We start from the raw sequence: 9,793 nt of genomic DNA on the forward strand, positions 1-9,793 counted from the left end.
TTATTTCGGGCTTCAGCCGATATCTTTTGGTTATGATAACAATACTGATCACTGATTCAATCGATATTCAAACTACCATATATTGCTACTAGAAAATCTTGCTACTAGAAAATCGGAAGAGCATACTCGACTCTTTTATTTTACTGTGTTATCTACCTCCTTCGTATGTTAACTTTAGAGATATAATATTATATACATGCGACACTCTCATTTTTGGCTCGAGGGATAACATAAGAGAAAAAGATCCATGGTGATAAGTGTTAGACAAACACGACTTTCCACAATGGTATGATATTGTTCAGAGCGTAAGCTCTCATGGCTTTGCCCCTCATACCAATGGAGTTAGTATTCCTCACTTATAAACTTATGATCATTACCAACAACTCCCCTCGAACAAAGTGCACCTCCCCTTAATTGACTCCTTTGGAGTTCTGGGCATGGCTCTGATACCATGTTAGACGAACATGACTCTCCACAATGGCTCTCATGACTTTGCTTTGGGCTTCCCCAAAAGGTCTCATACCAATGGGAGTTAGTATTCCTCACTTATAAACCCATGATCATTCCCTAAATTAGCCGATGTGGGACTTCCATCATCCAACAATAAGAAAAGCCAAAAATATGTTGAAGGTATTTTGATAGAGTTCAAAATTGATTTAATTTTATAATTTAAAGTAAATTGAATGAGATTTTTATTAATTTAATCTATTTATAAAGTATGTTATAAATAATAATTATGTGATTTGATATAAAAGTTATAAAGAAAAATATAAAACTTTTTCCTTTTAAAACCAACACGATCGTGACATAAAGTGATTGATACTCTACCAACTTCATTGTCGCCCATTCCAAACTTCACATTATATTCATGATATAATATTTTTTCAAAAAAAAAAAAAAAAAAAAACCAGTTCCGACTTTATAGTAAAACAATAATACGTGTGGCCACTTTTATATATATATATATATATTATTTATTTATAAGAATTTTGTCCCTATTATGTATTATTTTTTTTAATCCATGATTTTCACAATAAATTTACCTAATATAATACTTATACTACTTGTTATAATGGTTCAATCCCAGCGAATAAGTCAGTCATGAAAATTTAGAATTTGCGGACAACGTCAGCGTATGCTTGAGTATCAAGTCACATTTGAGATAAATATTTTAGAAAATGTGAGCGAGAAAATACGTTGTCACAATTGTTCAATCCCAACAAATAAGTTAGTCGCGAAAATTTGGATTTTGCAGACAATGTCATCGTATGGTTGAGTCTCGAGTCACATTTGAGATAAATGTTTTAGAAAATGTGAGTCAGAAAACACGTTGAAAACAATTTAAAAAGAAGTAATGTTATAAGCTAAAAGCGAGTAAGCAACAACGACTTATGTAACATATAACTCGGACAAATATATGACTAAGGAGAAAAAAAAAGTAGGAGAAAAGCTTATAAATTTTTAATCAAACAAAATTTAATTGTCTCCTAGAACTAAATTAAAAAATTTCAAATATATATAATTTTAATATATATATATTCTAACACCATAATTTAAATTGAAGACTAAAATATGTGTAGACTGAAAAGCACACTCTCGAACTCTGGATCAAACAATTAGAAGTTTGAAACTAATCCTCTGACCGAAGAACAAAAATTAGTTAAATTTGGGAAGGAACGGCACAGCCGGGAATCAGATCTCCGCCTTGCCGCCATCGTCAACGCCACTTTCCACACCCGACTCTCTCTCTCTCTCTTCCTTTGCCAGAGCCTTTCTCGGGGTTCGTTAAAGCGCTGTTTCTTCTGCAACAAACACGGCCTCGCATGGTGGGATCGTCCTTCAATCTCCTTATTATGCAATCGTGAGTGCTTTCCACTTATCATTACCACTTGATTCTTTCATCATTTTCGTTTCTCGACTTCGCTTTTTTTCCATTTATACTTGATTTCCACCATCACAAATATGGAATCTCTCTTCGTTATTTTTTATTTCTGCTTTTACCGCGGCGGTTTCGTTATTTGAGCTACTCGATTTGGTTCTTTGTTACTTTTGATCTTCTTATCTCAGCCTTGGATCTGTTTTTTTTACTGTTCTCATCATTGCGATATTGAAGGTTTCTTTCAATCGTTCGATTTTGACCAAATAGGTGGAAGATTGAAGAGTTGTGATCTTTTTGAAGAAGAATTAATTTCTAAAGCGTTTCTTATTTTACCTTCAATCTGCTATGATTATTGGATTAGGAAGAGTTTTCTCAGTCTTTTTCTTCAATGTTTAGCTTCAATAATGCGCTTCTTTTCATGCTCTGTGTTCTTGCTGTCCCGTGCGAGAATTATTAGTACTTTTACTTGCTTTCATGAAGTTTTTCACGAATCATATAAAAGATTTGAGGAAGTTTTTGTGTTGATTTACTTACTGGAAGTGCTTTTTGAGGTAGACAGAACGTGTTTAACTGGTAGAAGAGGAGAATTCGTCACAAAATTGAAGAAGTCGGAGAAATAGAGTTGTAAAAGTGCTTTGAAGTTATGGGATCTTTTAAGGGTCATGTTCTTCCGGGGACGCTGTTTCTTTTCGTTGGTGTTTGGCACGTGTGGAGTGCTCTGCTTCGGTACGTGTCAAATCCCAACTTATTTCGCGTTCATGTGTGGAATCCAGTGCCTGGCTTTGATGGAAAACTCAAATACTTGGAACTTTATGTTGTTGTCATTGGGGGTTTCATTGATTTGTGCATTGAGCTTTTGTATGCAACTCACCTCAAGTTCTTTGTCAATGGGGTTTTGAACCCTTCACATCTGAACAACTTTGAACACTCGGGGATGCTTCTCATGTTCTTCATTTTTGGAGTCATCGCTCTGCTTTCTGAAAAGTCGAGGTAATTCACTCTTGTTTCTTGATTGATCCTTTTCAGCACGGTAATAATTCAAAAGTTTAGACAATTATTGGATTGTATAACTTCTTTGTTAAGATCAGTTGGGTTTAGATAATTTAGTTACTTTAGTTAAGTTAGTTTGGTTGGTTCTTTCCCAGCACTGAAGTATTTTATATTTTGACTTTCATACAATAGTAAGCCACTGGTTGAATTACTATCTTTCAAATCCACTGAGTGATGCAAATAGTTAAAAGTAAGTATAAAAGATAAAATATAATCTAACTTCTTAGTTAAGTTTTTGAGTTGAGTGGCAGTTCAATAGAAATATAACGGGGTATAAGCTATAACCAGATAAGATATCAAACTGATGGTTGAAAATATCATAATTTTCTTTTCGGAAGGAGCTCAAATCTTGCCTTTGCATAGTTTGTCTACTTTTGAACTTCAGTAAAATGAAGAAGTCATCATGGATACGAGGCGAAGGTACCGAGTTTTAGGTCCTCGAAGTATTGGTTCCTACTTGTGGCTTTCTTTGCAGTTTTCATATTATCATCGTAGCATCTTAGAACATGTGTATGAGAAGCAATTGATCTGAAGTTATAACTTGATGATCATATAAGATGGAAGTTCTAGGATTAGAGCACTAGCGGTTTCTTGTACATATGTCATATTTCGGACGGACATTGATGTTCTTGCTCCCCAATTTCTAGTTAGTTCAGAATTTGAAGTAAACGGTGGGCAAATGAGTGTGATTATATAGGAGGGGACACTTCTAACTTACATAATAACACACATACTCACTGTGAGATCCCACAACGGTTGGGGAGGGGAACGAATCATTTTTTATAAAGATGTGGAAACCTTTTCCTAGCAGACTCGTTTTAAAAACCTTGAGTGGAAGCCCAAAAAGGTGCTAGCGGTGGGCTTGGGCTGTTACAAATGGTATTAGAGCCAGACACCGGACGATGTGCCAGCGAAGAGGCTGAGTCACGAAGGTGGTGGACATGGGGTGGTGTGCCAGTAAGGACGCTGGGCTCCAAAGGAGGGTGGATTGGAAGGTCCCACATCGATTAGAGAAAGGAACAAGTATCAACGAGGAAAAGAACAAAGCATTCTTTATAAGAGTATGAAACCTCTCCCTAGCAGATGCATTTTAAAAACTTTGAAGGGAAAGCCCAAAGAGAACAATATCGGCTAGTGGTGGGCTTGGGCGGTTACACTCACAGTCATAATCAAAGACGGTTAGATAATTAAAATGGAAGCTTAAAACAATGCCTTGTGGACCCCCAAATCTTTTAATCCAGAATTCAAATCTTGAATCGAGCTATTAATTAAACTATATTTTATCTGTTTTTAAATACTCGTGCAGTTCATCCTTTAGTCTGTCTTAATCACTAGTTTTTGCTGAAAGAGCTGATCATTCGACTCTCACATCTTTCTCTTCAGATTTGTTCGTCTACCAGACGAAGCGCTTTGTCTGATTGCTGCCGCGGCATTCTGCGCTGAGTATCTATTGTTTTACTTTCATTCAACTTCTCATAAAGGCCTTGAAGGTTACTACCATATTCTCCTTGTCATCTTGATAGGGCTCTGCATATTGTCAACGGTTGCTGGAGCTATTTTACCTACCAGCTTCCCGGTTGACGTGTGCAGCGGTATCGCCATCACCCTTCAAGGCCTTTGGTTTTATCAGACAGCCTTCACTCTGTATGGTCCAATGATGCCTGATGGTTGCGAGCTGAAGGACGACATGATGGTCATGTGTCATTCGAAAGATAGCGAGGTTCGAGGTGAATTCCTTGCAAATTTCCAGCTCTTTTCTATGGTCCTTGGAGTTCTTGGCGGAGTCGTTGGAGTTTACTACTTTGCAGCGGCGAAGTACAGATGTTCCGAGCTCGGGAGTTCGAACGCCATCAATGCTCAAGACTAGATTATTCCGGGTATGTCAGCATCAAAATTTTCATTTTTTCTTTTTGGTAGTGTTCTCTAGGCAATATCTTGTTTTGTTTATTACATAAAACTCCTCTTAGCTTCCGTTAGAAATTCATGCCATGTTACCACAAGCTTCTTATAAAATACAACTTGAAGAACAATGACCCACACATAAGACTCATTATGCTTAAAGATCATGTTTTGGAGTGCTTTGGATCGTCAAAAACACTTCTCTCTCGAAATCATTATGTTCGGAGTACATTAAGGTGCTTTTCGAGAGTGTTAAAACTGCTTTTGGCACAAATTCTCGACTTCAAAACTCATCGAATATGCTTTTAGGAACACAAAACCAACGATTTGTTATTAAACACTCTTTTACTTAACTGCTTAGGATTAAAATACTTTTACTAGAAGCACTTATTCTTAGAGCACTCTTAGGAGACTAATGAATTGAAGTTACTAATTGTCACTCATCCAAGTTTAGGGTTAAACCTTTAAAGAAAATGAAAGTTTAAGATTAAGATTAATTCATTAGTAAATTGAATTAAACAAAAATTAAAAAGAAACCATTAAGAAAAGAAGGAAATGAAGAGAAGGGAAAGAGTTCTGTATGCTCATTCTCCAATGATTTTCCATGATCTTGTTGCATAAGTTTTTTCTGTGTAATCATGTAACTCTGGCAAAGATGGTCTAGTTTTATTCTTTTGGGTAAACTATGATTGAAAATTATTGCCTTTTGGGGAAACTTTCGAAGTGCTATGATACCGTTCTAACATAGTTCATCTTAGTGACAATGTTCTCTCAACTTGAATATATTTTAACTAGTTTAGACATCTTTGTGTTCTAATCTCCATCTCCCGTTCTTGATGTCTGAATGAACAAAATGGTTGACCTATGAAGTAAAATATGTGAATCTAGTCTTTAAAGTTTCATGTTGTCTGCGGGGTGATGAAAGTCCCATATCCGGCTAATTTAGGGAATGATCATGGATTTATAATAAAAAAATATTATCTCTATCTCTATTGGAATGGGGCCTTTTGGGAAAGCCCAAAACAAAGCCATGAGAGCTTATGATCAAAGTAAACAATATCATACCATTGTGGAGAGTCCATGAGAGCTTATGATCAAAGTAAACAATATCATACCATTGTGGAGAGTCGTGTTCGTCTAACATGGTATCAGAGTCATGCCCTAAACTTAGTCGTGACAATAGATTGGTAAATCCTCAAATGTCGAACAAAGGACTCCAAAAAGAAAAGGAGTCGAGTCTCCTCGAAGGTATAGTAAAAAATGACTAAGACTCCAAAAGAAAAAGGAGTCGAGCATCGATCAAGGGGAGGTGTTGAATGATAAAAGTCTCACATCTGGCTAATTTAGGAAATGATCATAAGTTTATAATAAATAAATACTATCTCCGCAAAGCCATGAGAACTCATGCTCAAAGTGAACAATATTATATCATTATGGAGAGTCGTGTTCATCTAACAATGTCGACTATTTTAAAAAGTATTTAATGGGTCTTTCAACTTCTAAAACTCATCAAATAAGTTCTTGAATTTATTAAATTTTCAATTTTGTGTTTTAACAAGTTTGGAAATTTTCAATACTGTGTCGGGATAGATTATTGATCTATTCAGCATATTTCTAAAATTCACGGACCGTCATTTTTTCGAAGTTCAAATTTAATAGCTTTATTGTTTTTTTTTTTTTTCATAATTATGGTGGGTTTACCATTTTTCTCCTCATCTCTCTTTTTTTCTCTTTTAAAAGATTTATTTAATTACAATAATCTAGTTTTCTTTAATTAAAATGTAGAGTTATATTATCGTCTAAATAAAATTATTCTTTTCATTTGTCCATACTTAATTACGTTTAATGTGTACTATTTTCTGATTTTAAGATAAGAAAAGTATATATTTTATCTTTGAATTAGCAATAGAATGGTGTTTTATTTTGAATTTATTGAAATAAAGCGAATAATATTTCATTTTAAATTAGATACAAATTATTTAATTTCAAATTATGCATGAAAAAAAAAGTACATGTATGATAAATTTAGAACTTAGTTATATTAAAATAACATAAATATATGTTTTTTTATTTAATTAAATTAAAATTACAAAAAAAAAAAAAACCTTTGTAAATTTTTCTCTATATTTTTGTAAAATATAAAATAATTATAAAAAAATCCTTACAAAAAAATAAAATTAGTATTTACAAGTTTAATCTTTTTAAACAAAAAATAAAATTTAAAAACTCGATTTTGTTTTTAAATTTTAGTTTATAATTTAAATATATTCATAAAGAATGTAATTTTAAAATAGAAAATTAAGATGTAATATTAGTGCTCTTGGGTTCCATCTTTTTTTCTTAACACGTGGGGGAACCTCATTGGTTCGCCAGATGCTTTAGGAGTCCAAGCAATCTTACCGCCAATTTTAAGCAAATTTTTTCATTACCAAAAACCTTATCCTCTTTCAATGGCCACATCCATGGCGTCCGTCTCTGCTTCACGCAGTGAAGACGAAATGTAAGAGCCGAGCCGACTGTGTTTCAATTTCAGAGACAAATCCTAATGGCCGCCATTGCCGGACCGCTCAACCTTCCTCTTGCGCCTTCACAGCTTCCATCACTTCACATTACGGTACTCTTCTCACTTCTCCTCGCGATTGCGATTTTCTTCTCGCTACTTCTGAGTTCTGTAGAAAACTTTCCAGCTATAACTATGAATTTTACTGAAACGGACGTAAGATGATGGATTCTTCAGTCTGAACTGTTCATCAATCGATTTTTCCTAAGTTTGTTAATCGTCAATAGGTTTCGCTAATATTAGGAGTTTTAGGATTGATACTTGAAAAAACCTAGAAATCTATTTTGAAACGGAAGGAAAGTGAAGGATTCTTTAATCTGAACTATTCATCACTCGATTTTCCTTAAGTTCATAAATCCACAGCCAGTTTCGTAACATTAGGAGTCAGGATTTAAGTTGATACTTGTAAAACCTAGAGCGAATTCGTCGATCCATTCCGATTTCAGTTAAGACGAGTGGAGTGATTCAATTACCGATTACGAGACGAATTTCTGTTTGTTCTGCAGAGGAATTATAACTTATCGATCCAATCAAAAAGCCGCAAAAGGAACTATTTCTCACTTTTGAGACCCAGCCTTTACCAAAACCAAACTCGCACGAACCACACCTTGATTGTAAACGCGACATTGAGAAGTCCAAAAGGATTCGGACCAACTCCAAGGAAGAAGAAGAAGAAGAAAACAAAAGGAGAAGGAGATGGAGAAGAAGAAAGTGAGGATGAGGAAGATGAGGAAGAAGAGGAGGAGGAAGATCGTGATGTGATACCAGAAGTAGTGACGAACAGGATGATCAGTAGGATGGGATTTTCAGTGGGGATTCCATTGTTGATAGGACTTTTGTTCTTCCCATTCTTCTATTACCTGAAAGTTGTGCTGAAAATCGATGTGCCCTCATGGGTGCCAGTCATAGTATCCTTCTTCTTCTTTGGTTCTGCTCTCTTGGGAGTGAGCTATGGCATTGTGTCCTCTAGTTGGGATCCCATGAGGGAAGGGTCTCTTTTGGGTTGGAATGAAGCTCAGAAGAATTGGCCTGTTTTTTGGCAGTCCATTTGGAGTGGTGGATCTAATAAGAAATAGATGATTTCTCTTTTTAATCAGAAATATTATATTTTTTCTTCCTATAAATGTTATTTGAGAAGGAAACTTATTACAGTAGTTGAATTAGTTTTTTGCTTTGTTCATTGTTTTAGATTACAAGTTTGGTTCTTCGACTTTTAAGGTTGTATCTCGAAAACGGCCGATAGGTTTGTGATTTTATGTTTAATAGCTTTTTGAACTATAAAAACTATATAAACCGAAATTTTTATGTTTAAGTAGACTCTCATCTAGCTCATCGGACTTAGAAACTTGATCTTTCCATTTTATTCTAATATGGTCATAAATCTTTAAACCCGTGTGATGTCCCACATTGGTTGGGAAAGAGAACAAACGACCCTTTATAAGGGTGTGGAAACCTTCCCCTACCTGACACGTTTTAAAGCCTTGAGGAGAGCCCGTAAAGGAAATCCCGAAGAGGACAATATCTGCTAGCGGTGGGTTTGGGTCATTCCCCGAATAGGACAATATCTGCTAGCTGTGAGCCTGGGTCGTTACAAATGGTCTTAGAGCCAAACATCGGACAATGATAATTTAGACTTGATAACCATAGAATTCTTAATAATTATATATAATTATATATATATAGTGGCTTTCAATTTTTTTTTTTAGCTCTTTTTAACTAGCGGTAAGTCTGGATCGTTACAAATGATATCAGAGCCAGACACCGGACAATGATAATTTAAACTTGATAAGCATAGAATCCTTAATAATTATATATATATATATATATAGTGACTTTCCATTTTTTTTTTTAGCTCTTTTTAACTAACCTATCCTTAGAATCACTTATATTTGGACCGTGATATTATTTCATGTATGTATTTCTCTTCTACTCGAACGTCACAAAATAATAATTACTCTTATTAGTATGTTTTTTTTACATAGGGTGAAGACGTGGAGGGTAAAACTTGTAATTTAATGGACTTCGAAAGTAAAAACAAAATGGATTTAGTTTGGGGTGATGGGATGGGATGGGATGGAAAGTGGGCCCAAAAGTTAGGCTGGATCATCGTGCAATCCTGACTTGTAAATCATTCTACACATCATACTCTTCCTTTCTATTTCATTGTCTCTTCTTCTCATCTTTAAATTTACCCCTCCGTTAAAACTACCAATCTACCCTACATTATTATTATTTTTTTTGTTGGATGATGTAAGTCTCGGATCGACTAATTTAGGAAATGATCATGGATTTATAATCAAAGAATACTCCCTCGGAACGAGGTCTTTTGAGGAAACCCAAAACAAAGCCACGAGAACTTATGCTTTAACTGGATAATATCATACCATTGTGGAGAGTCGTGTTCA

General features: G+C 34.9%; 2 protein-coding genes across 3 annotated transcripts; both read left to right on the top strand.

Annotated features, from left to right (window-relative positions):
* Positions 1–1,562: 1,562 nt before the first annotated feature.
* Positions 1,563–5,059, top strand: LOC111800852 (uncharacterized). Of its 2 annotated transcripts, none has more exons than XM_023684733.2 (3): positions 1,563–1,861; positions 2,435–2,869; positions 4,313–5,059. In XM_023684733.2, exons 2-3 carry the CDS (start codon positions 2,523–2,525, stop codon positions 4,794–4,796), a joined length of 831 nt encoding a protein of 276 aa, XP_023540501.1. In that variant the 5' UTR covers positions 1,563–1,861; positions 2,435–2,522; the 3' UTR covers positions 4,797–5,059. The 2 variants fall into 2 exon arrangements, with proteins under 2 accessions (XP_023540501.1, XP_023540503.1); XM_023684735.2 differs by having other exon boundaries at positions 2,439–2,869.
* Positions 5,060–7,246: 2,187 nt separating this feature from the next.
* Positions 7,247–8,539, top strand: PAM68 (PAM68-like protein (DUF3464)). The gene is made up of 2 exons (XM_023684758.2): positions 7,247–7,442; positions 7,895–8,539. Exons 1-2 carry the CDS (start codon positions 7,374–7,376, stop codon positions 8,462–8,464), a joined length of 639 nt encoding a protein of 212 aa, XP_023540526.2. The 5' UTR covers positions 7,247–7,373; the 3' UTR covers positions 8,465–8,539.
* The last annotated feature ends 1,254 nt before the right edge of the window (positions 8,540–9,793 follow it).

This window comes from Cucurbita pepo, chromosome 8, assembly GCF_057944985.1.
Source record: "Cucurbita pepo subsp. pepo isolate OVF chromosome 8, ASM5794498v1, whole genome shotgun sequence".
NCBI classification, from domain to species: domain Eukaryota; kingdom Viridiplantae; phylum Streptophyta; class Magnoliopsida; order Cucurbitales; family Cucurbitaceae; genus Cucurbita; species Cucurbita pepo.

What these genes read in the sequence shown, in the direction of transcription:
- LOC111800852 (XM_023684733.2), top strand. Translation starts at nt 2,523, where the DNA reads ATGGGATCTTTTAAGGGTCATGTTCTTCCGGGGACGCTGTTTCTTTTC. An exon ending in CTGCTTTCTGAAAAGTCGAG is followed by an intron (nt 2,870 to 4,312) that starts GTAATTCACTCT and finishes CTTTCTCTTCAG; the next exon opens with ATTTGTTCGTCTACCAGACG.
- PAM68 (XM_023684758.2), top strand. Translation starts at nt 7,374, where the DNA reads ATGGCCGCCATTGCCGGACCGCTCAACCTTCCTCTTGCGCCTTCACAG. An exon ending in TTCCATCACTTCACATTACG is followed by an intron (nt 7,443 to 7,894) that starts GTACTCTTCTCA and finishes TTTGTTCTGCAG; the next exon opens with AGGAATTATAACTTATCGAT.